The sequence below is a fragment of the Convolutriloba macropyga genome, chromosome 6 (genome assembly GCF_964194025.1).
Source record: "Convolutriloba macropyga chromosome 6, txConMacr16.3, whole genome shotgun sequence".
Classification (NCBI taxonomy): Eukaryota; Metazoa; Xenacoelomorpha; order Acoela; family Convolutidae; genus Convolutriloba; species Convolutriloba macropyga.
Window position 1 is genome coordinate 73,990,106 of NC_134473.1, and position 27,841 is coordinate 74,017,946.

General features: G+C 35.3%; 3 protein-coding genes across 3 annotated transcripts in view; 1 reads left to right on the forward strand and 2 right to left on the reverse strand.

The window, feature by feature from the left end:
- Positions 1-25,985, reverse strand: LOC142340610 (uncharacterized). The gene is made up of 7 exons (XM_075391296.1): positions 25,767-25,985; positions 23,161-23,382; positions 22,517-22,762; positions 18,117-18,332; positions 13,290-13,628; positions 12,757-12,880; positions 1-2,334 (listed from the first exon to the last, which is right to left on the reverse strand). The coding sequence occupies exons 2-7, from the start codon at positions 23,378-23,380 to the stop codon at positions 1,773-1,775; spliced, it is 1,707 nt and encodes a 568-aa protein (XP_075247411.1). The 5' UTR covers positions 23,381-23,382; positions 25,767-25,985; the 3' UTR covers positions 1-1,772.
- Positions 1-27,841, reverse strand: part of LOC142340611 (poly(A) RNA polymerase GLD2-like) — a 303,984-nt gene that overhangs the window by 198,116 nt on the left and 78,027 nt on the right. The gene's annotated exons all lie outside the window — the stretch shown is intronic.
- Positions 1-27,841, forward strand: part of LOC142340612 (uncharacterized) — a 355,986-nt gene that overhangs the window by 175,866 nt on the left and 152,279 nt on the right. The gene's annotated exons all lie outside the window — the stretch shown is intronic.

The following is a 27,841-nucleotide window of genomic DNA, read 5'->3' on the forward strand; positions in this document are numbered from 1 at the left end:
TAAGACAAAAAAATGTGAATTGAGTTTTTTGATATCTTAGTTTAACATACTTGGTTGCAGGTATTTTTGCATATAGTCAACTGGCTGAGAAATAAACGCTTCTCAGATACAAAGACAAGGGCTTGTTCAACACATCTCAGTTGGCCCATTTTTACAGCCCTAGACTCAAACAGCTTTCTACATTCTAAACGAGATTCAAAATGTTATTGATCAACTCTATACGACCTCTTTTATTTATTTTGTTTTAATCGTTATCTTGTACACTCCTCTTTTAAGATGAAACACGCCCACAGTAATCTCAGTAATGTGGACCTCTTTCGAATCGGAATTGCAACCTCGGTTAGAATGTAAAACAATCGAACACGTCACTGATTTGAGTCACTGAGCCCTCAAAAATGGACCCGAAATATATTAAACACGCCAAAGTCAGGTAGCTGGAAGATATAACAGTAAATAGTTGTAAACAAACAAAGCTAGCGAAAGTAAATGATTACCATTAAGGTGGAAAATAAAAATTTCAGAGCACATCTTAGTTCTACCTTACGTTATACACAATCGATCGCTAAAATTTCTCAAAAACTTTCATTACAAAATCATAATCAGCATCGGAAATAATTACAATAATTGTGTTAATTATAGCATTAATTACCCCAATTAATGGAAAAATGTCATGACTGATAGCACTTCATATTTGGGCATCCCGCATTACAGCTCCCTTCAAATGAAAAACTCCCCGTTTACTTTATGGAGAGAAAATAAGTCCCGGTTAGAGGGGAAGGGGCTGCAAGGGGGAAAGAGCCCAAATATGAAGTGATATCAGTCATGGCATTTTTCCATTACCTTTGGGGTAATTAATGCTATAATTAATGTTGTATCATCAGCATAAACTTGAACTGCAATTTGACAAAACGTAAACATTAATTTTTGCCATCAAAGAAGGCGGTATTTTACATTTATTCTCACAGCACAGGCAGATTTTATGATTTCAAATGAAAGTTTTGGAAAAATTTTAACATCAATCAAGTCACGTCCGTGGATATGTCAAAATATCCATACTGTATTTTCCCAAAAAAATTAGACTTTGGAAGTTTGATATTTCCAATATATCATGCATGCTTGCAGAGAACACAATACTCACACCAAGCTGATAGTCAATAACCTTCATGGTACTCCAATTTACCACTTCAATGTAGTACACCTTCAAGGCACATGCAATTTTTACTCACTTCCGAAAATACTAGTGCACATATAATATAATATACCTGGTAACACAGAGAAAATTATTAAAAACAAGCTACAGTTATTAACTTGTTAACCTCACCAGTTGACTGTTTTTGCAGCTTTTAAGCGAGCATAAAGCGGTTTTAAATCAAACTTTTAAAACATAATTGCAAAAGATAATGCAATGTAAATATTTAATTGAAGTTTGAGAGTTGCTTACGCTCACGTAGGCTGCCATTTTTACATGTTTTTGATTATTTTCTAACTGCAAATTAACGGAAACAAAGAAGAAAATTTTCAATCAAGAAAAGAAACGTAATCACAGATCTTGAAACGTTCAAAAACTCAAAAAAATTTAGCGTGGATGGTTGAACTCGAATCGTCCAAAATATGAACCAAGATTAAAGTCAAAACTGTTGTTGTTTTTGCCTAACTTATTCACAAACCTAACTTGCTTTCTACAAATGCTACAATAATACAGGCAATCAAGCGTAAATGTAAACAATTCATAAATAGGTTGAAAATTGTGAAATACGACTTTGACCTTGGTTCTATTCTGGGATCGAGCTTGGTTTCGTGCCATACGACTGCGCCGCGAGACTGCATTTATTCGGAAAGGTCGAGAACAGTTCGTTGCTATTAGACGACTGATAACTATCAAACGAGTTTTTAGTGGTGTTGGCCTTTTTGAAAGCCGAGCAAAATGGGTTGTAGTTTGCTGGCATTATGGGGGCGGATGCTATGTTGTCAAACTTTTTCACACCTTTGCCCACTGCGGGGGCACCCACTGTGATTTTCAGGGGCAGTAACATCTTTCTCTTGGCTGCCAGGCCAGTACTGGGTGCCGCTTCAAATAGCGGAGGTGCGACAGAGGGTAATTCTCTAGCAGTGACAGTAGAATTCGAATTCAAACTCAATTTTGCTAGTTGCAATGGGCGTTTCTCACTCATTTCAGAATCCGTTTCAGATTTGATTTTATCTGTTTGTTGTCGATTTGTTTCATCATCACCTGATGGGTTTCCACGGCAGCCTCGTCTATCGTCATCAAACTTCATCAATTGAGAGACAAAGTTAATGTTCGGAGCCACAATGCTCCGTTTCTCTTTCAGTTCTCTGAAACAAGTTCATTCGTATTAAAACGGTCGAGATACAAAACGAAAACACCAAAACAAACACTGTCTACTACAAAAACAGAAGAGAACTTAACGACCAGGAAGGCAAACACAATTCCACAGAAGAGGCTTTCATGTACTCATCTCTGTGATAAAAACAATGCTCTTCATAAACAGTTCTCATACTTGTGCTGACGTTTACATTTAGCTGGTCATTTTAGTGGAAAAAAAACTCCGACAAATTTACCGTGAAAATTTTGACACTAACCGTTTGGCAAGCGCAACTGTTAAAAAATAGACCAGCAGCACCAGCTGAAAAATCCGGACAAAACAGCTGCGTTTGGCTTCCGAAAAAACTTTGTACAATCCAACAGGTAATAAACCACAATGTTTCAGAACTTTCAAATTCTTCCCTAACAAAAATGGACAATTAATTTGGTTAACATATCGGTGGTTATCAGCATAACAAATCAACAGATAATGAATCTTATTTCATCAATATTTTTCTTTTTCAACATCTAAAATGCTTGCTTTTAGCTCCCCATTAATAAGGCTCCCGTTTGCGGCAGGCATTTTCAACGGCTCTTTGCAAAAGGAGCAATCTGGACTCTTGTAACTCTGGACATGTAATTGAAGGTTCATAGGTGTCTATAATCTCGCATCCCTTGCAAGGAGCATGATTGCGGAACCCCAAATTGCTGTAACAGACTGATTGAGATAACCTACTGAAAGCCAACGACAACCCCCCCCCCCCCGGATGCAAACTTCAGTTATCAGCCAGAAAAGCGAATCGTTTGAGAGTCTTACGAGCTGTCTCTGAAAATCCCACAAACGACTCGAAAGCCAGATGAATTAATTGAATTCCGACTAAGCTGCTGGTTGACCGGCATTCCATACAGTAAGAAAATATCGGCCGGTCTAGAGTTATTGTCGGGCAGTAAACTCTTCTGTTCACAGATGGGAGACAAAAGAGCTCCCGAGCAAGTTGATAAAATTTTGTCTCGTATACGATCATGACGAGAGATCAGATCAATCTGACATGGCCTGACACGGCATGATCGCCCATTGCATCTAGAGTCCCAGATTTACAAAACGGACATTTTCTCGTTCTCGTACAATTTAACACCCAGTCGATATTTAAGAGACACACAGAACTCGCTGGGAGATAGCTGTAATCCCAGAGCTGGAATGGGGGCTGAGCACAATCAGACACCAGATTGCGTCAGAGAAAGATTTCAAACAAGCTTTTTCTCTAATAGAATTTTGTTTTCCTAACAAGTTGTCGGAGGCTGAGTTATCAAGTTCTTCCTGAAATTTTCTGTGAGGGATGTGTCGTCGCAATTTCGCCCAATTCTTCAAGTGACTTAACAACTGAGATGTCTTCAGTGTGATTATGGCCTGTTAGTTTTTCTACAAGAACCGAGGATTGAAAAACGGAGCCAATGTATGCAGCCTGAAATTGATCTGCGACCGGTTTTGTTGATTGGGATGCATGCTTAGTCCCATAAGGTATCTGACAACAGAGCTCCCAGAATTCCTTCGAAGGTTGCACGCTGAACCGAATCGAATTTTTCGTAGGATTTTCTTTCGTACGCAGAAGAATTGCATAGCAAAGAGTAGACCATTTTGGGGGCACCAAGGCAAAAAATCAAATGACCAAGGGCACATTGTAGATCGTCCACATATGCTAAATTGTCTAAGAGCTTCTCTAATTTTTTAACGCGTTTTTGTAAACAAGAGGAAACAAAAGCATCAGATCCTATAGCAACTCCTAAAACTTCAATTCCGTCTACACAGTTCCTCGTGATCTAACGGTCAATTTTCGTCATGCGTTCGATTGACCATTGCTCGCACTTATCCTTCCTGAGTTCAAAACCGCATCTCTCCTGATTCTGTGAGAATATCCGACGCTTTACAAAGTTCAGTTTCGGTACATGCAATAATTCCGTCATCAAGATTCCAGCAATGTTGCTAGAGGTTTGGTAGTTTGCTTTCAATTTCGTCAATAAGAGGCCAGATGGCCAGTGAAAACAAAAGTGGACCCAGTGGATATCCTTGTTGTACTCCTGACTGACTGTCAACAGTTGATTTATTGAAGAACGAATCACTATGCTTCGGATAAGAAAAGGATGCAAAGAAATTATACTAAGCATCAAAAATTTTGTTGGGCCGAGGGAATGACTGCACTTCACCGAGTTAAATGCGTTTCGAAATCAATTTGGAGTATGCCCCCACTTTTTGTCCTCTTCAATTTATCGAAGGTTATTGTGGCATGCACTATGCTCTCCGCTCCTCCCCTGACAGCAACTACCAAATGCTCTGCTCGAAACAGCTCAACCACCTCGAAGGCTGCTTCTGCTGCAAAGCACTCTGAAACGAGGATCCAAATAAATTCATCCATTCATTAAAAGACTTCTAGTGGACGCTCTAAAGACCCTCTTGAGGAGCTATTATTGCAAAAACTAAAACATTTAATACGACAGAGCTTTGAGAATTCAAAAACAAGATTCAAATTAATTATAAATATTCTTACAAAAAATACTCTTTCGTCTCGCTTGTAATCAACGATGAATTAAACTTACCCTTCCAACCTGTAAAATAAATCTATCAAAACACTATAATGACCGTGAGTTTAACAAATTAGCGATGTTCAAATGTCCGCCTTGCGTTTGGGCCAAGATCAGACAGATCAGGCAAGTATTCTTAGAAAAAGTCACAGCATTATTAATATCAACTACAGGACAAAACCGTCAGAAAAAGCAAACATCGAAAAAAGCAATTGCTTTCAGATCGCAAATAAATTAGCTTCAACAACCGGCTAATCGAAGAATTAAGAATACTACAGCGATACTTAAACTCTACACATAAACCGGCTTTTGAGGAACTGCTCTCGAACGACTCGAAAGACAAACAATTTGGAAGGGAGAACAACATTCAAACCACTATACTGACCCATTTTTGACAAGTTTGCAAATTCGAATGTCTGACTCGGTTTTGGGCTAAAATCAGAAAAATCAGGCCAGAATAAAAATATCATGACATTAGTATCAACTACAGGACAAAATTCAACACCGTCAAAAAAAAGCAAACATCCGAAAACCTATTACTTTCGGATCTCAAATAAATCAGCTCCAATTTCTCTTCAACAACCGGCAAACCGAAGAAATAAGAATACTACAGCGATACTTAAACTCTATACATAAACCGACTTTTGAGGAACTGCTCTCGAACGACTGGAAAGGCACACAATTTGAGAAGGAGAAAAAGTTAAGAGAAATTTTTCAAACCCAAGACCTCTCTAATAAGAGTTGTGGAAATTAACCTTTACGCCATAAGAGCTATAAAATTTCAATGTTCAAAATCAATTTTCTCTGATCAATAGACTTATTTTCTGAATACGCACATTTCAGGTTAACTAAAAACTCGAAATCAAGCCTGAAAAATTCACCCAAGAAAAATCGAAAAAATATAAGTGAAAGAGCCTGTCAGGCAATATTTTTTGCGCACAAAAGACACCCACGTTTACATTAGTTGCTTCAAACTTTGCGTCAAAGCAATTATTTAACGAAAGTCAATGCGAGTTATCGATACCAAAAAATCTGCCTGTCATTACGAAAATTGTTGTTAAAAATTGTTGTTTAAATGTTCAAAATCAATTTTCGCTGATCAATAGACTTATTTTCTGATTGCGCGCATTTCAGGTTATCTAAAAAATCAAAGTCACGCCTGAAAAAATCACCCAAGAAGTGAAATCGAAAGAATATTGGAGGAGCCTGTCAAATTTTTTTGCTTTCAAAAGACACCCACGTTAACATTAATTGCTTCAAACTTTGCGTGAAAGCAATTATTTAACGAAAATCAATGCGAGTTATCGATACCAAAAAATCTGCCTATCATTACCAAAATTTCTTGAAACCTATTTGTCATTATTTGAAGTCTAAAATTACAATGATCCAAATTGCTGTGACGGAGAGGCTTTAATAAAAAAGAGAAAGGAGTTCAATATTAACTACTTGATATTCCAAATCTAATTAAATCTACCAAGTGTTTTTCCTACCAATCATACTTCACATTTATAATCCAAATCAATTAAGGCTAAAACTCCAAACATAAAACATAGCCGGTAGAGATTGCGCGGAAAATACCCTCCGTTGACCTGCTTGACGCTTATCGGGCTTGAAACAGAAAAAGAATAACAAAAGATAAACTGACCGAAATTTTTTTTTTTTCAGTGTCAAAAAGTACTCTAATTTGGCGTGCAGTTTCAGTTGGATTCTAAAACTATGCTTAATTCGGCTTCTAAACTGAAAGCTAATCAGCTTAATACCAATTTCATCTAGCAAACAATCTAATGAGCTTTGATAACCTAATTCTCGATTACTTACTGACCAGGCCTTATCGGTTTATCCCGTCTATTTTGATTTGATCTTTTGACTTTGACATTATTAACAGTATTATTGGGTAATTGAATAAGTGAAAGATTAAAATACATTGAGTTGATACATTGAGTGAAATAAGTCAGAACTCAAAACGTGAAAATCGTGCTTTACGTAAAACGAAAAACGTGATCAAACGGTAAAGTGAATTAAATAACATGGAGAGCGCCTAAAAATAGCCGTTTAGAGGCTCACGGCGGCTATTAAAACACGATTCAACTTTATTCACAATAATATACTTTTAAAACTTGGTCGTCTCTTTTGTAATCATGGATGGTCAAAGCTTACTCTTCCAATAACTAAAAAACAACATTCAAACCACTATACTGACCCATTTTTGACAAGTTTAAAAATTCCAATGTCTGACTCGGTTTTGGGCTAAAATCAGAAAAATCAGGCCAGAATAAAAATATCATGACATTAGTATCAACTACAGGACAAAATTCAACACCGTCAAAAAAAGCAAACATCCGAAAACCTATTGCTTTCGGATCTCAAATAAATCAGCTGCAATTTCTCTTCAACAACCGGCAAACCGAAGAAATAAGAATACTACAGCGATACTTAAACTCTATACATAAACCGACTTTTGAGGAACTGCTCTCGAACGACTGGAAAGGCAAAAAATTTGAGAAGGAGAAAAAGCTAAGAGAAATTTTTCAAACCCAAGACCTCTCTATTAAGAGTTGTGGAAATTAACCTTTACGCCATAAGAACTATAAAACTTCAATGTTCAAAATCAATTTTCTCTGATCAATAGACTTATTTTCTGAATACGCACATTTCAGGTTAACTAAAAACTCAAAATCAAGCCTGAAAAATTCACCCAAGAAAAGAAATCGAAAAAATATAAGTGAAGGAGCCTGTCAGGCAATATTTTTTGCGCACAAAAGACACCCACGTTTACATTAGTTGCTTCAAACTTTGCGTCAAATCTATTATTTAACGAAAGTCAAAGCGAGTTATCGATACCAAAAAATCTGCCTGTCATTACGAAAATTTCTTGAAACCTATTTGTCATTATTTGAATTCTAAAATTACAATGATTCAAACTGACGTGACGGAGAGGCTTTAATAAAAAATAAGAGAACGGAGTTCAGTATTAACTACTTGAAATTCCAAATATAATTCAATCTACCAATTGTTTTCCTACCAATCATACTTCACATAAACTTCACATATATAATCTAAATCATTAAAGGCTAAAACTCCAAACAAAAAACATAGCCGGCAAATTGTTGGAAAACCGTTGACCTGCTTGATGCTTATCGGGATTGAAACAGAAAAAGAATAACAGCAGAGATAAACTGACAAAAAAGTTTGTTTTCTTGTTCAGTGTCAAAAAGTGATCTAATTTGCCGTGCAGTTTCAATTGGATCCTAAAACTATGCTTAATTCCACATCTAAACTAAAAGCTAATCAACTTAATTGCAATTTCATCAAGCACAAAATCTAATGAGCTTCGCTAACCTAATTCTCAATGACTAAATGATCAGGCTTTATCGGTTTATCCCGTCTCTTTTGATTTCGATCTTTGACAGTATTTACAGTACTATTGCGTAATTGAATGCGTGAAAGATTTAAAAATCCATTCAGTTCATACATTGAGTGAAGTAAGTCAGAAGTCAAACGTTAAAATCGTTACTTACGTAGAACGAAAAACGTGATCAAAAGGTAAAGCGAATTTAAAAAAATGGAGAGCGCCTAAATAATAGCCGTTGAGAGGCTGACGGCAGCTATTCAAACATGATTCTACTTTATTCAAAATAATATACTTTTAAAACTTGTTTGTCTCTTTTGTCATCATGGATGGTCAAAGCTTACTCTTCCAACATGAAAAATACATCATTCAAAACACTATAATGACCCTCAATTTCACAAATTTTGCAAATTCGAATGTCTGACTCGGTTTTGGGCTAAAATCAGAAAAATCAGGCCAGAATAAAAATATCATGACATTAGTATCAACTACAGAACAAAATTCAACACCGTCAAAAAAAGCAAACATCCGAAAACCTATTGCTTTCGGATCTCAAATAAATCAGCTGCAATTTCTCTTCAACAACCGGCAAACCGAAGAAATAAGAATACTACAGCGATACTTAAACTCTATACATAAACCGACTTTTGAGGAACTGCTCTCGAACGACTGGAAAGGCAAAAAATTTGAGAAGGAGAAAAAGCTAAGAGAAATTTTTCAAACCCAAGACCTCTCTATTAAGAGTTGTGGAAATTAACCTTTACGCCATAAGAGCTATAAAATTTCAATGTTCAAAATCAATTTTCTCTGATCAATAGACTTATTTTCTGAATACGCACATTTCAGGTTAACTAAAAACTCAAAATCAAGCCTGAAAAATTCACCCAAGAAAAGAAATCGAAAAAATATAAGTGAAGGAGCCTGTCAGGCAATATTTTTTGCGCACAAAAGACACCCACGTTTACATTAGTTGCTTCAAACTTTGCGTCAAATCTATTATTTAACGAAAGTCAAAGCGAGTTATCGATACCAAAAAATCTGCCTGTCATTACGAAAATTTCTTGAAACCTATTTGTCATTATTTGAATTCTAAAATTACAATGATTCAAACTGACGTGACGGAGAGGCTTTAATAAAAAATAAGAGAACGGAGTTCAGTATTAACTACTTGAAATTCCAAATATAATTCAATCTACCAATTGTTTTCCTACCAATCATACTTCACATAAACTTCACATATATAATCTAAATCATTAAAGGCTAAAACTCCAAACAAAAAACATAGCCGGCAAATTGTTGGAAAACCGTTGACCTGCTTGATGCTTATCGGGATTGAAACAGAAAAAGAATAACAGCAGAGATAAACTGACAAAAAAGTTTGTTTTCTTGTTCAGTGTCAAAAAGTGATCTAATTTGCCGTGCAGTTTCAATTGGATCCTAAAACTATGCTTAATTCCACATCTAAACTAAAAGCTAATCAACTTAATTGCAATTTCATCAAGCACAAAATCTAATGAGCTTCGCTAACCTAATTCTCAATGACTAAATGATCAGGCTTTATCGGTTTATCCCGTCTCTTTTGATTTCGATCTTTGACAGTATTTACAGTACTATTGCGTAATTGAATGCGTGAAAGATTTAAAAATCCATTCAGTTGATACATTGAGTGAAGTAAGTCAGAAGTCAAACGTTAAAATCGTTACTTACGTAGAACGAAAAACGTGATCAAAAGGTAAAGCGAATTTAAAAAAATGGAGAGCGCCTAAATAATAGCCGTTGAGAGGCTGACGGCAGCTATTCAAACATGATTCTACTTTATTCAAAATAATATACTTTTAAAACTTGTTTGTCTCTTTTGTCATCATGGATGGTCAAAGCTTACTCTTCCAACATGAAAAATACATCATTCAAAACACTATAATGACCCTCAATTTCACAAATTTTGCAAATTCGAATGTCTGACTCGGTTTTGGGCTAAAATCAGAAAAATCAGGCCAGAATAAAAATATCATAACATTAGTATCAACTACAGGACAAAATTCAACACCGTCAAAAAAAGCAAACATCCGAAAACCTATTGCTTTCGGATCTCAAATAAATCAGCTCCAATTTCTCTTCAACAACCAGCAAACCGAAGAAATAAGAATACTACAGCGATACTTAAACTCTACACATAAACCGACTTTTTAGGAACTGCTCTCGAACGACTCGAAAGACAAACAATTTGGAAGGGAGAAAAAATTAAGAGAAATTTTTCGAACCCAAGACCTCTCTATTAAGAGTTGTGGACATTAACCTCTACGCCACAAGGGCTATAGAATTTCAATGTTCAAAATCAATTTTCTCTGATCAATAGACTTATTTTCTGAATACGCACATTTCAGGTTAACTAAAAACTCGAAATCAAGCCTGAAAAATTCACCCAAGAAAAGAAATCGAAAAAATATAAGTGAAAGAGCCTGTCAGGCAATATTTTTTGCGCACAAAAGACACCCACGTTTACATTAGTTGCTTCAAACTTTGCGTCAAAGCAATTATTTAACGAAAGTCAATGCGAGTTATCGATACCAAAAAATCTGCCTGTCATTACGAAAATTTCTTGAAACCTATTTGTCATTATTTGAAGTCTAAAATTGCAATGATTCAAATTGACGTGACGGAGAGGCTTTAATAAAAAATAAGAGAACGGAGTTCAGTATTAACTACTTGAAATTCCAAATATAATTCAATCTACCAATTGTTTTCCTACCAATCATACTTTACATAAACTTCACATATATAATCCAAATCATTAAAGGCTAAAACTCCAAACGAAAAACATAGCCGGCAAATTGTTGGAAAACCGTTGACCTGCTTGATGCTTATCGGGATTGAAACAGAAAAAGAATAACAGCAGAGATAAACTGACAGAAATGTTTGTTTTCTTGTTCAGTGTCAAAAAGTGATCTAATTTGCCGTGCAGTTTCAATTGGATCCTAAAACTATGCTTAATTCCACTTCTAAACTAAAAGCTAATCAACTTAATTGCAATTTCATCAAGCACAAAATCTAATGAGCTTCGATAACCTAATTCTCAATGACTTAATGACCAGGCTTTATCGGTTTATCCCGTCTCTTTTGATTTCGATCTTTGACAGTATTTACAGTACTATTGCGTAATTGAATGCGTGAAAGATTTAAAAATCCATTCAGTTGATACATTGAGTGAAGTACGTCAGAAGTCAAACGTTAAAATCGTTACTTAAGTAGAACGAAAAACGTGATCAAAAGGTAAAGCGAATTTAAAAAAATGGAGAGCGCCTAAATAATAGCCGTTGAGAGGCTGACGGCAGCTATTCAAACATGATTCTACTTTATTCAAAATAATATACTTTTAAAACTTGTTTGTCTCTTTTGTCATCATGGATGGGCAAAGCTTACTCTTCCAACATGTAAATTACATCATTCAAAACACTATAATGACCCTCAGTTTCACAAATTTTGCAAATTCGAATGTATGGCTTTCAGAACTCTAATAAATAAGTTCCAATTTTTCTTCAAAAACCGGCAAGCCGAAAGAAGAGAAAATTACAGCAAACTCTATACATAAAAAATTTTTGAAGGAATTGCTCTCAAACGAGTGGCGAGGTAAGCAAATTAGAAGGGAGCCTAGGCTAAAAAATTTTTTAATGGTGCAAAACATTCTGAATGGGAAAGGTTTCGAACCCGAGACGTCTCCACTGAGAGTTGTGGACACCAACCACTATTCCACAAGATCTATGTAAGTTCATTACTAACATTCTATTTTCTTTGAGCAATAGCCTTAATTTATGAATTCGCGCATTTTGAATTACTCAAAAATTAAAATTTCAAGCGTGAAAAAGTCACTCAAGAAATAAAATCGAGACAATGTTAGAGAAGAAACCTGTCAAGCAAAAATTTTTGCCTCAGAAAGACACACGTTTTTAATAACTGATTCGAACTTCGTTCGAGAGCAATTAATTAACAAGAGTCAATGTAAGTTATCGATAGCAAAAAACTGACTGCCATTATGAAAAATTCTCGAAAATTTTATTAATTAAAATCTAATCTTCCAATGATCAAAAATGTGACGGGCAGGGTGTAATTAAAAATTAAAGAAATGTGTTCAGCATTAAATAACTGAAAGTAAAAAGTAAGAGTTTTAGATCTTTGCTCCCACAAGGCCTAAAAAACTCAATCGGTAGATCAGACTATTAAAAATTGAGAAATCAGGTCGCTGCGATAAAATATCGCAACATGAAATGCTTTTTCTATAAAGATTCATCTGTATATTTATAGCATATATTGATCACAAAAATATCATATATATTCGATTTATATTGATGTTGTATCAATACAGAACTGCAGTTAGAGATGAACAGGAATTCAACTCAACTGATTAGCAAAACAACGACGGCATTCAAACTTTGCAATAATTATCTGGTCCTCAGCAGACCGTTGTTTTTTGTAGTCATTAATTTCATTGGTCAATCTTCGCATTTCTTACCTATAGCTTTGCTGGTACGTTAAATTGAAGGCGTACATCATGTACGCGATGGTGATGGCCGCACTTCTTGAAACTCCCGCGTAACAATGAATCAACACTTTGCCACCCTCTTTCACCGCATCATCTGACAAACACTCACTTTTAAAAATCTACTTTTTCTCTTATTCGCATCACTTAGTCTAGTTTTTTATTCGGAACTCTTCCTCTTTTAGTATTTCCCCCTTTTAGCTTTTAGCTTACCCCTTAAGTGATTTCTTAATTTGAAAAAAAAAATGGCAACGAGCAACTAGCGAAGTATTTTCTTCAGGATTCTAAAATTTTACCCGTTGAAAGATACAAAAGTGGTCATGATTATCGCTTATTAATTTTCTTACGCTCAAGAGGCAAAAACCTTATATATTTAAACTCTCGAACCGTTAACATACGTTTGATGCGCCAAAGACAAGACGATTCAGACAGTTGCCAAAGGCAAAGACTTACATAGAAGCAGGGAAAAACTTACTGAAACATAACAAACTACAATCGAAGCTCACCTATAAACTGGAAAGCTTCCTCCAATTTTCCAGACAGACTCTGTTTCAAGTTATCATCACAGTGCAGCTCATGATACTTGTACTTAGTTACCATCTTCGAATCTCTGGACGCAGTTCTGCAACAGTTCAAAATGTGGGTGATGTTGCGTCTATCGAGCAGCTCATCGTTTTTCGCATCATGCAGGGCCCCGATGAAAATGTTTTCGCGAATCTCGGTTGCTTCCCAATTAAGGTAGGTGCTTTCGTCATCGTGAACGCTTGAAACGAAGTATCTAGTCACGAATGGGACGCCTTGGGTGCAATGGTTTGGGTAGTTTCTTCGGAAGCTGTCGAAGCCACCTAAATTCAGCAAAATACATCTTTTAATTTAATCTGACGCACAGAAACAAAAACATTTAAACATTTCCGCCAGCATTAACTTCCATTTTTAACACTTTTTTTTACAAATTGGCTAAATAATTTCTGTGTTTCCAGCAGCAAAAAAAACTCAATAATTTTTCGGATTCAAAACTAAATTTGTACTTTTGGTCACAAAATTTATATTCAACCTGACAGAACATTTTTCACTTTTTAAAAAATAATTCTAAAATCTGGAAAGATTAGTCTTCAAGCACAGCACTTAACACAATGAAAATTGGCTCATTAAAAAGTCGGCTCAATTTAGAATGTGGCTTCAATGTATTCGTAATTACTAACAAATTTTTGTTTAAAAAAAACAGGTTAAAAATAGAACAAGCATCACTCAACCAATTCATATTAAAGACTCCAGCTCATAATTCGTGTCTAATTCATTCACTAATGATCAAAACTTTTCGCTCTGAATTCTTTTACCAAAACACAAAAGTTTACGTCGTCAGGATCTGTTCAAGTTAGCTTCAAGCGAGCCTTCAAATACCAAAAATTTAAAATCGAAAGTCGCATATGTAGCAAAACATCAAAACCGAAGATGAATTAACAATTTATCACGATTAAGCTAAGTCTTGTTTTCTCCAAAATAGTTGATTTATGATTTTTCATTTCCTGAAAACACGTGACACGATTTCCGATTGAGCTGCAGTGCAATGAACAAACAAAAGTTCATTCTCTGTCAACCCGATATACACAATTTAGCCTCAGCTGTTGCCTAATAAATACAGTCAAAAATAATATATATCACGTGCGAATATAACCGCAAAACTTGAACATTTTCCATTAAATGTATATTTGCATAAAACGGACGCAAGTCGTTACGAAATAGACACATCACAATGACATTATTTGACATATGACGCCATTATGATTAGGTTCAATTTAGACTACACGTGATAATATTTGTTGCAAAATGCCATAAATGCAAACTCTGCAAAATATTATAACCAAAAGGACTTTTATAACCGGAAATATATCCTCAACTGTACAAATGAGAATCGACACCAGATGAGATCCAAATTTATGAAAAGGAATTAGTCATAAATGATAGAAATTTATCATCCTTAGCGACCAATTTGGTAGAACAACAACTCGATTCAACCTTCATTTTACTGTTTGTGGCATTACCGCATTGATTCATAAAAGTGGGTAAGATTAAAGAAAGGGTTCGAATGTGTGCACCATCTATTTTGAGACACACAGTCAGTAGTCCCAGATATTTGAAGGCGTGTAAGTTAAGAATAGGTAAAATGGTCGTTTGCAGGGCGTAACTTTAAAAGAGCAAATTAAACTGAATTGGTACAGTTTTTATTGTTGTTCAGGGTTACTATTACAATGAAATCTGAGATACAACAAAGACTTCCGAACAAAAAACTATTTTACAAATCAGAATTGCATAACTTCCAATACTCGATTTGAAAGGAGCAATAATTTCTTCGATTGAATATTACAAAGAATATATTTTATTCGTTTTCAAGAATGTAGAAGCTACAATTAGACGCGTAGTTTTTACAAAAAAAAAACGTATTAATTACATTTGACAAAATTATCTGCGTAAAATTATCTTAAAAAATTAACTTAACATGCGTAAAACACTTTGATCAGATTAACGCGAGTGGGAAGATGATCCATACTGTTTATTTTCAACAAGGTTTTCCAAAAAAATAATGAAATATAGGTTTGACAGAAAGAGAAAACCTATATGGAAACATCTAGAGAAATCGCCCACATTTAGCAAAGTGTCGAGTTAAAAGTAAAACCGAAAATAACCCGCATAGTTTTCAACCAATCAATTGCCAAGATAACTCAAGCTCAGCCAGTAAATTTACACGCTCATCAAGTCAACATGTGATGATAGAAATAAAGACTCAGCTTTTCAATATAGTTCAGAAAGAATTTCTGACAATTGTATAGGTTATTCCCAATTAGACACGGCTAACAAAAAACAGCAGTGTAAGTCCTGAAATATAAAGTCATGCAAAATTCCCTGCAAAAAACCTATTAACTAAACTTTTCCTACTAGTAGATGTTAAAGAAAAAACTGTAAAATAAGCCGATAAATTTCAATTTTAAAAACCCGCGAAACCAGAAGTCAAATTAAATAAGCAAATTCTCTTTCATGATCTGTTTTTACACGTTTGAGTTTAAAACATAATTTAGGAATTCGAAAAGCAGTCCATCGCTTCATTTTACTAATACCCCTTACACAATTTGACTTCGAACATGAAAAAAATGAGTGAACGAAAACATGAAAGTGCAAGTCGCAAGCCCTAAAGCGCTGCTCAGCGAGTCTATGACCTTAGGTTCACCAGTATATCCCTCTTCTCTTGACGAAAGTCAAATTATCAAAGAGAGAGAATATTCAAGGCCGAAAAGGCGGTCACGCAAAAATTTCGCATGAAAAAGACAAACGACTACAATAAGTGCCTCAAACTTCGTTCGAGAAAAATTTTTGAAAAAACTAGCGAACAGAACCAGCATTGTAAAATACTGACCAAAAGTTGTACAATTCACGTCTATATCAGATATTTTCAGAGAAATGTCAGGTGCAGCTTTCTAATAGCTTTCAATACATTTACAAACTTTTAAATTTGAGCAACTGAACGTTATGCATCCAAAAAATACTGTTAACAGACCATCAAAAATTCTTATTTGTGAATGTTGCATTTTCCGCTCTCAAAGTAGTATCCATATTGCATTCAACTATTCCATTTCGTCAACACGGCAGCGTACAATTTCTATGTTTCATTTCGGATTTTTTCCCCAAATGCAAAACATAGCCGGCAGATTTCCGCAATAGCTGCGAAAGAATAGACTTGCGTGCCGTATGATAGAGATAGAAACAGATACAGATATAAGTTGAAAAAGTTATCGACGCCTCTCAAAAAGCTATGTGAAAAAATTGAACGATAAATTAATAAAGCTTGTTAAAATTCATTGAGCAGAAGCCTTTCCATTAGGGACCCTTACTACACATGAGTTCCTTTGACCTTAAACTAATTCAAAATAAAGTGCAAAAGTCATTTTATTGAGTGAGGCAAGCCACTTATGATCAAAATGTAATCACGCAAAAAACTTTTGCTAGAGAGAGTGAGAAATGACGTCACGAGCGCAAAAGCAGTTAGAGAGAGGAAGAAGTCATTCAGAAAATTTGACTTTTCAGCTTTGAGGTGTGAACAAATGTAAAACAAAAAAGAGCGTCAGACGACGAAACAAAAAACATAGCAGGACAAGTCCTGACGTACAATTCAAAGAATTTTCATTGACTAAACAAAAAACTAGACCAAGAACGGACTATGAGCGAATAGGGGAAACCATTTCTAAAAAAAATCAGATAACTAAAAAAGAAACAGAAAATCAAGGTCAAAATGCCGCATGTGAACAAAAAACCACTAACAAGAAATGAAAATTTGATTCAAACAAAAAATAGGCCTAGAATAAACGATGAATGGATTGGAAAAACCATTTAGAAAAAAAAATCAGATCAAAAAAATTGAAAAAACAGTAAAAATCGAAGTGAAATTGCCGCATGTGAACAGAAAACCACTAGCGAGAAAGCGAATTTTTGTTCAAACACCGTTTTCTCACTTTACTTTAAAATTAGAGCGAAAAAAATTCACGCAGCAAAACCACTCGCTTTTTCGCTCCACTTCCTGTTTCGGCGTGACCAAAATCACTATTCCAATTTGACTTCAAAAATCATGAAAATGTGTGAACAGATCTTTAAAAAAAAGACAGCGCCCCAATACAATTGAAATTCTTTGAATTGAAAAAAAAACCAAGAGTACCGCAATATAGCTCCGCTCAGCTTACAGCTTCGCAGCTATAAAAAAGTCTACACTACAGGGCAAATATTAGAAATCAGGTTTTTAAAATCCTAAATAAGCTACGTGACACGCCTCAAATACTTTCACATTTACGCTATTCTTCTTTGTTAAATATAATATTCCTTTGAACATCCAGAAGAGGGCGTTGCATCTCCAAAGATAGTCAGGGTTGACTCGAGTAAAGCGTGACCCCGTGTCGCTTGTGCTGATCACAGGCTAAAGTTGTTCGCAGTGAGTTGCTTCTGCTTCTCGCCTATTTAAAAGATTGCAAGTGAGCCACAATACTCTGCGGACCACCATGCATACAAGACCATAAATTGCAAGAAGTCAATTATCAAGAACAGTTTTCTTTTCGCCAGAAATATAACAATATACAACAGATATTTGTACAGTTGGATAATATAATGTAAGCATATTAACCAGGGTTAGCCCCACCACGCACGTGGCTTCTATACCGTTGTTGGTGCCAAAATGTGCATCAGTCCATGGTTAATATTGGTATTTTAAAAAAAACAACAACAAAAGAATTGACGAAGATCAGCTGATGGCTCTAAGTGTAAAAGGTAGTGAATATGTGCTGTTCGTTTCTCACCTTGAAGAATTTCGATTTTTGCTTGTTTTGATGAGACTTTTTGTAGGTTTTTGAATATGAGTTTGGCGAAGTCTGTTACACCACTGTGTTGATTCACCCCACTCCCATCCTGTTCTTCACACTGTTCCGAAGACTCCACATTACACTCTGGCCCCCCTTGCTCGTATATGACGATGTCCTGACTCCCGTCGAAGAGAAGCCTAGCTTCAAGATACTCTGAAAAAAAATTGTCTGAAAATTGCACTCTAAAAACAAAATCTGGGATGAAAACTTTTGTTGTTTCTGAAAAACAAAAATTGGTCTAAAATTGCTTTCTAATGTCTCTGTAAAACATAGATGTCCTAAATAAGCAACCTTGCTCAGGCATATTTTGCGCATTAAGATTTCACAGTATTTAATATTTTCCTTCCCCTCCATCGTTACCATCGTTTCCTCTATGCTCTAATAATTTCAAACAGTCGAAAACTTTCCCATGTCAAGATTTTTGAACAGAAAAAAAAAACGCTATTCCTCAAAACGTCATATTTATAGCAATTATATATTTATTGCACGGTGCTATAATATCATTCAGCAATTTCTCAGAGTGAAATCAGTTTAAATTTCTCAAAATCAGTGGTCTTGACTGACCTAAAGTGCTCAATTTCTATAAGTTCAAAACTTATTTCCAGCTTGAAAGCATATTAAAAATCTACAAACATATGAGAAAGAGGTCAGGTCACGAACTTCGATTCTTTTACCAGAAATTTCACAACCGATACTGCTTTCTTTCAAATAATTCAAGCATTGCAACAAATTTAAGAGCACAAAGACTTCTTTGCGGTTTTTACTCTTTGTCACATTTAGCGATCTTTAGATTTGCACAGAAATTGTCAACACGGACTCTACCGTACAATGAAATTTGATTGGAAAATAATTTAATTAAGTGCCGACTCCACAATTTTAGGTGCCAAAACTAAACATAGCCGACAAATTGCCGGAAAACAGCCGCCATTGCCCTGCTCGACGCACATCAAGATTGAAAGAGAAAAAGATTTTTAAAAAACGACGGAATATTTGTTTCTAGGTGTCAAAAAGCGTTCCAATTTGATGTGAAGTTTCAGTTCAATTCAAAAATTTTACTTCATTAAGCTTCTAAAGCATAATACTCATTCCAGCTAGGAATTGCTCTGATAGCATTTGATAAACTAAAGCACTGTGACTTAATGACCGCGCTTTAACAGTTTAACACGTTTTTCTTGATTTTGCTTTTTTGACCTTGCTAGTATTCACTACACTGCGCAACTCAATGAGTGAAAGCATTTAAAATCCATTCAGTTGAAACTGCGTAAGGTAAGTTAGGAGTCAAACGTGAAAGTCGATACTTATGTCACAAGAAAAACGTGATCGAAGGGTAAATCGAAATAAAAAACCAAAGCAGGACAAGTCCCGAAATACAATCTAAAGAACTGACTGGAAAAATAAAAATTACTGGTCCTAGCCAGCCGACCAATGAACCATGCCAGCCAAGCAGACAAGGCAATCGCACAAATTTAGAGAAAAACCAAAATATTCACATTGCTAAAATTTTAGAAGCTAATATCCTAAAAGCTAAATTTCACCCATTCAAATAAACCCATTAACCAATGCAGCAGCTTTGAAAAGGACTTATTAGTACCTTAAGATCGAAAAGCTCAAAAAATGACAAGACTGAAAGAAATTTTTAGCAATCATTGCAATTTTTTTTACCTTTGGCCTTTACCTGTTTATCCCGTTTTGAAACTCATAGTCATGGGAAAAAGTGTGGAAAGATCTTAGAAAAAAAGACAGATAACCAATACACACCAAATTATTCCCAAGTTACTTTTAAAAAATTTGTTTTCAATTTTATCGAAAATTTTCCGCCATATGGAGAAAATACGCTATGGCAAATTGTTGATCAATTTTTGAAACATTTAACCTATTTAAAAAATTGCCAACAATTTAGCGCAAAGCGTTGTACCAAGAAGTTCATCATTACTTTATCCTCTTTGCAAAATAAAACTCATAACGACATGATGAACAATCATACTTTCACTAAAATACGACCGAAATGAAGAAAATCAGCTGAAGTTCACAAATTTTAAGCAAAGTAGAAACGATAGGAACAATTCAGCCATTTTTAGATCTCGCGTAATAATTGGCTCAGATAGTAGATTTTATAAAAATTTGTACATCAATGCACAATTATGAATACAGCCGGCAGATTGCCGGAAAATAGGCGCGATAGACGCTTGTAGCCTTCCATGAGTTGAAACAACTCAAGAAATAAGATAGACAGATCGACCAAGAGTCCTTTCAGACCCTAGACTTTTTAGGTTAGATTCGGACTGTCAATTTTATGACACATAGGTCTATAAGGAGAGCTTTTTCAAAATTGATATTCGAAATCAAAAACTCAAGATTAATATTCAAGAACTAGGGCATAAGTTTGCAACTACTTAGATGCACACTATTGATTTTTAATTAAAATATTCATAAAATTTAAAGTTTCAAAAGTGAGTTCAGAAGTCATTTTTTCGAGTGAGGTAAGTCACGCAATTGACCTAAAAGCAGAAATGACGTCACGTACACAAATTTTAATAGCGAAGGAATAGAAGTCACTGAAGTCAATTCCAAGAAGTCAGGTCGTAAGAATCATCGATGAGACGAATTAAAAAAAACATAGCAGGACAAGTCCTGATGTACAATTGAAAGAATTTTCATTGACTAAACAGAAAAACCAGACCTAGAATGGACTATGAGTGAATTGAGAAAACCATTTTCAAAAAAATCAGATCAAAGAAATACGAAAAAAAACGGAAAATCAATGTCAAAATGCCGCATGTGAAGAAAAAACCACTAACGAGAAATTAAATTTTAATTCAAACAAAAAAAAGGCCTAGAATGAGCTGTGAATGGATTGGGAAAACTATTTAGAAAAAAATCGATCCAAAAAATCGAAAAAACAGTAAAAATGAGAGTGAAATTGCCGCATGTGAACAAAAAAACCACTAGCGAGAAAGCGAATTTTTGTTCAAACACCATTTTCTCACTTTACTTTAAGATTAGAGCGCAAAATTACACGCCGCAAAAACACGCCGCTTTTTCGCTGCACTTCTTGTTTCGGTGTGACCAAAATCACTACAATTTGAATTCAAAAATCATGAAAATGTGTAACTGATCTTTAAAATTCTAAACGTTAAATTGATGCAAAGAAATCCATTGAAACTAACAACCATGCAGTAATTTGTTCAGACCGTGGAATAAGTTCCCTGGCACTTGAGAATGGACAAATATCAAAAAATGACAAAAACTTTAAGAAAACTTAAAAAAAATCGCAGATTTCATCAAACAAAAAAGCTAAAATTCGAGAAATTAAAATGTTGAAAACCAATCCATTGTTATTAGAAACTATACAGTGCCCTATTATCAAACTTTATAGGAGATTCCCTGGCCCCGGAAAACCTCAAAAAATGACAAAACTTTTCAAAACACTTGCAAAAAACTGCAAAATTAGTATCATTTTGCGTGTTTGTGTTTGTAGTACCAAAACATATAGCTCATAAAATGGTCATAACGAGTAATTTTTTCTCGCAAAAGGCCTTCATCAGTTTTTAAAAATTTCAATCTAAGACTAATCAAACAAAAAACTAAAAAAAAATCACAAAAAACATGAAAAATTACACCATATTGAGTCCAAAAACACCTAAAAACGATCTTTTAACCTTAAATTGATGCCATCCCAGCAGTTGCACCACTCTAAGCACATGAAGGACTACTAACATCCACTTTGGGCCTCTAATGAAACTTAATGCCCGCTGGGCTTTACCTGTTTATCCCGTTTTGAAAGATCAAAGTCATTGAAAAATGTGTGAACAGATCTTAAAAAAAAAGACAGCGCCCCAATACAATTCAAATTTTTTGAATTGTAACAAATTCTTTGAATTGTAAAAAAAACCACAATGTCCCCAATAATAGCTGCTATCGCTTCGCGGCTATTAAAAAGTATTGAAAGGATGTACCCGTCTAATTTGATAGACAATGTTTGATGATTTTGGTTTCAAAATTAATATCTCGACCATTAATGAACTATCCGAACTAACTAATGATCTTTTGTTTCGGTAAACCATATAAACCTCAATTCACGGTTCCCTTGACCTTTAACACTTTTAGTACAAAAAATTGCTGAGAAAATAATTAGAAAACTGACAACAGAGAAACCCTTAACTCGTCTGAACAAGTATCCATCTCTAGAACCGATAAAGGCGCAATAATAACAAAAAACGATGATGTACATTTCGTTCTATCACTTTATTCAAGAATAACAGTTTACAAACTTCTTTCTAATATATAATTTCTCAAGAGCGGAAGTCCCCCGCAAACATATTTGTTGTTTTACATACCTTTGATTTGAAGTTTTCCATCTTGTATGCGTTTGGACACGAGAGGACAGTTAGTGAGGTTAATACTCTCTCTGACATGACTCTCTTGGAACAGGAACATGGATCGCAGGTCAATGAGCACCAGGCCCATCCGTCCCCTCTGGCTGACTCCAGTTGGGGAGGAGGGAGGCGAGGGGGAGGGGGTGGCACGCCTTTTGATGCTGCCAGTGGTTGCCACGTCCAGACTCCCACAACCAGGTATGTCAACTGGAAAATTGAAAGATGTTATTACATTCATTCGGCGCGATAAGAGATTATCTTGAAATGATTAAAAAAAATAACTCAGCAAAAGTTAACGACCTGTTTTTAGAAAAAGCATAAAAAAAGAAAAACTCGAACAACTGATCAAAAATTTCATTACTTTGTTTATAAATTTCGACAAAATTGCTATTTGAAGAAAATTTCTATCGCAAAATTGATACACTACCAGGCAAAATGTACTCAAGTCAAATATAATTGAAATTTCTCACGTAGATGTATTACTTTCGTTATCAGTTAGGAATACAGACTAATTCGAAATCTTCAGGCAACGGCTATTAAAAAGAGCAAGCATCTTGTCCGAACATTTGAGAAAAACTCAATGAACGCAAACGGAAAATGCCTACCAAATGGAGTACTCGCATTAGAGAAAGCATCACTTTCGCAAAAGAAATCTTCTTGCAGACGTCCGGCCAATTCATCGCCACTGATGAAGTTCAGGTGATTCTCACAATTAGACGAGTGTTGGTGTAGAAATGCTGCTGCTGCTGAGTTCCCCACATTCGCATGTTTGAAACTAGTGCTCGCTGGCTTTAAATCGTTGACACGGTAATCCACCTCAACCATCACTAAACAAAAATTCTGTTGTATTGCGACATTTTACAGCAAAATAGATTAGGAAGTACTACTTAGAGATATCGCTTTAAAGCCCGTTAATTAGAGAAAAGTATTTTCTGCACTCAATACCCGCACGCTGATTGCGCAGGCTGAGAATTTTGGAATACTAAGTTTTATTGTGCCAAAATGTGAAAAGGAGGTTGCAGTGTTTTATTGTGCCATCTTTTCACATTTTGGCACAATAAAACTTAGAATTCCAAAATTCTCAGCCTGCTCAATCGAGCTTCATTTACTCATTTTTATTTTATGGGAAGGGTCATTGAGGTTTATTGTTCGGCATTTTTTCGGCTGCTTTTAGTCTCGAATGTCCCAATTGAGACGTGATGCACAAATTAAATGTGCTAGAATTTTAAAATAGTTGTTTTGAAAAGTTTGACAATTCTACAACAGAAACTGATACTGACTAAAGGAAAACAATAAACTACTGTAAAAAGTGAAAAAATTGTAATTTTTCAAAAACAATTTAAAAAATTGGCTACAAGAATCTGAGGGAGTATCGATTGCACCTTAATTTTAATTCGGAAAAAATAAAGATGAATTGCGAAATATTAATAGTTCTCTCAGTCGAACCTAGCAAAAGCTATGGTCCGTCTAACGTCGGACGAACAATCCTAATTTTTCGAAAAAAAAAGTACACAACAATCATAATTTTCAGAAAAAGTACAACAACGAACTGCTAGTAGAGAAATTTAGAGTTGTCTATAGCACAGAAAAAGGATCTCTCCATATCGAGTCTTATATCTACTTCCAAATCTCACCTTTTTCCTCCAAGAAGTATTCCAACTCAAAAAAGATGCCTGTAGAACGGTTGTTTCGGTTAGAAAGCTATGAGAAACAAATAAAAAGTAGATAAAAGCACCAAATGATTCAGTTCCAGACTAATCGGTAAGGTGGGTTTTTTTTATTGCGGTAGAGCACCCAAATTTTAACTTCTTACACTAAACATGGAAATCATTGTGCTACTAAACCGTTTTCAAAACATTTTTCTGGGAAAAAAACAGTTTAAAAAAGTAGAAAAGCCGAAAAGGGCAGGGTGGGGGTCAAGTGATGGGAAGAGTGGTAGGACTGGACGAGAGGGGGTCCAAATCAACAGGTGGAAGAGGGTGGACGAGGTGTTGCGGGGAGAGGGGTGAATCGCATAATTAGAGACTAGTAAGACGCAAGGCTCTAAGAGAGCTGCTCAAACACTTGGGCTGTACCTGGTTATCCAGTTATTGAGGCAAAAACGTTAAAAGGGTCGGACAAAAATTAGGCCAAGCGAAAAAATGCATAAAAAGAACAGGACTAATATAATTGCTACAAATATTGTTTGAAAGCAATTAATCAGAGCAAATAATCATTACAATAATATGTTCCTATATTTGGAAATCAAAAAAGTAATGCAAGAAATTTGCGAAAAGGGGAAACATGCATGCGCAAGAGAACATTAAAGTAGACAATTAATGGTGCAAGTGAAAACGGCAGATGTATCAAAATATAGAAATTTCATCGCTGGCCAATCAGAATTACGGAAGTTTAATGTTTCTGATTGGCTGATTGCTTCATAAAGCGCTCAACCGATTTTCCATGTTTTAAAATAGGATATAACTTTAACATGATCATGCTCAGAAATCTTGTTAAGCCGAAAGAGAAAAATTGTAATTTCTGGGGGAAACTAATCTCATGTCCGGTTGGTATAGCTTCATATTAAGTCCCACGGGCCTCTGAGGCATGGCTGGCCATAGTGCAATGGCAAAGGCTCATAGTTTGCTTGGGCAGTGGGCTTCTATGAAATTAACAAGATCAATGGATGATATCCTATAGAACCCAACAGTTGAAGAGTATTGGCGATATTTTGATTACGCAAATAGTTAGTTTTCAGCCGATTTCCGTTTTCAGAAAAAAATGACCTATGACCAAACTCTTAATACGACCTTAATAAAACGACTGCCCTGAAAGACTGAAACAACCGATCCAAGCATTCGGCAAATGAAACGTTGAATATTCGCTCACTCGTTAAAATGAAAAATCAAAAAAATCAAAAATTTGAAAATTTCAATATTCCAATCAGAATTTTGAGCAAAAAACCGTAAGGTCCTACTCAGACTCGAACCGTCGAACCAAGCCAACGACTTCGCAGACATTTTTTCCCTATTATTCAAAATTTAACGGCCAATGTGACTCCTGCTGTTGTCTCACCTCTGCTATTTTAATTTAATTAAACCCAAAAGTTTCCCAAAAATGTCGCCAAAAGTAGTCGAGGTTTCCGCTTGTCGTGGAGGTTGTATGTCGTGAAAAACCGAAGATTCGCTGAAAAGCCGAGTGGATGAAATGTCAAAAATTTTTGAAAACTGACCGCTCAGATGGAATTCAAGTCCAGATTTTTTCTTCCAAAGGCCATTTTGGTGTTATAGGGGTCAAATTTAAGGTCAAATAATATAAAGAGGTAAAAATAGAAATAACTTATCAAAACGAGAAAGTAAAATAGACGCAATTCTCAATTCGCATTTGAATTCGCAAATATTTGATCGTTTTCTGCTCTTAGCTCGGCATTAGTTCGACTACAACAAATACGTATTCGGCCCATGACGTAATATTACGTCATTCTAAAAATTGTTATGTAATCTATTACGGCACAAAGCGCGTGTTTGGCAGGATATTAAACACAAACTCACACAAATAAGACCATGGACGGCCGCAAATGTGTTCAGCTCTATTCTTAATCTTACGTAGTTTGTTGATAGGTTAGTTAGCATAATAATAATAGCAAAGTGCACACGCCGCTTACTTCACATATTTTGCTTATCATTACTTCATGAATGAATTTCTTAATAAGTACATTTTCTTCTGCTATTTATATTTTCTGCTTAGCGAAAGTATATTTAGAGAGCCTTCGCAACGTTCTATTTAGCACGTTCGTTCAGGCGCAGATTCTATCTTAAGCACGCGTTAGCTATTTTTTGTTCAGTTGCCAAGTTGCAATCATGCGCTTAGACTACGACTCAAATAACAGAAAATATCAATTATTTAAACTTTACATATTCACAGGTCAGCTTTAGCCCCGATCTTGCCCTTAATAGTTTTCTAATCGCCCGCGTACATGTTGAAGTCAAGATTTTCACCAAGGCTACAAAACTGATTATTTTTTTTCTAATTTCATGAACTATATATCCGAATTATTCTACAAATATTGGTAAAGCATGATGATATATAAACCCTTATTCAAAAGGTCGAGCCTTTTAACATTTAAGCAATTGATTAAAGTTAAGTTAGCTAAAGACAAGTTAGATACGACGCTTTATCATAGCAATTGTTTGAAGCAAAAAAAAAGTTGTTAGTCCTTTCGAGACGTCGGCTAAATGAACGTCCTCATTAAAGTGCTCGATTAGAAGTATATCACATGTATTTTTAACCCGAACAAGAACGCATTTTCGCTCTTTCGTCATTTTATTTTTCGTTTTGCTTAGTCTTAAAAAACTTCAGTAGGCAGAAAATAACATGTAGGTTGTTGATATGACGAACAATTACAAGCAAAATTTGAAGTATTTTTCAAAACGAAAATAGAACCGCGAAACGGTCTTTGAGCGACTTTATACAATAACAGGCCGTTTCATGTAAACTCGAAACAACCTCAAAACCGAAAAGTCTGTATAATGCAAAATATATTCTAAGTGAGCTTTAAGGCAACTAAGCAATACGCCATTAGGCAGTGAGAACACACACATAGCCGTAATATTTCAATCCAAATTTTGTGAAAATATAACGTGCTCTGAATATTTGAATAACAAAAAATGTTTCCACGCACGAATTTTCTCCAATTTTCCCTTCAACCTACATACATTCAATCTTAGTATTGCTTGGACCATGGTATAAAATGCAAACACAGTTCGACTTTTTTTCCAGAGAATATACCAATTTTGAGGACCTAACGGGGAAAATTTATGGAAATCGGGGGAACAAAAGCTTTGACAATAAATCGTGGGACCGTAGCTGAGACCAGCTTTTCAATGGCAAACAAAAAGCTCAACACAATGCATCCTATTCTTACACTTAAAAAACGCGACTTGAAAAAGCATGTAAAATATTTTCGGAGACAGAAATTCGCCCTTCATGTTCTTTTATTCCCATTACTAATTAATCAAAAAGCATGTAGCAATCTGATTATAAAGCTAGCATTTTAACGATAGTCAGTCTACATGGCTTTCTTTCAGCCATGTAATTCGAATGGGAGGCTAAAGTTGACTTGACGTCAATGTGAGGTCATAATCAGAGCTCAGGTGTCCACACGCCCACGCGCCTATCTTCAGCAGACCAGTGATTCCCTGGAGATCGACAAAGAACTAACATTTCGACTGAAGAACCCAGGATTTTAAGGAAATAATAATTCGCACTAAAGTATTCTCCAACATATAACGAATATTTTTGTTATAG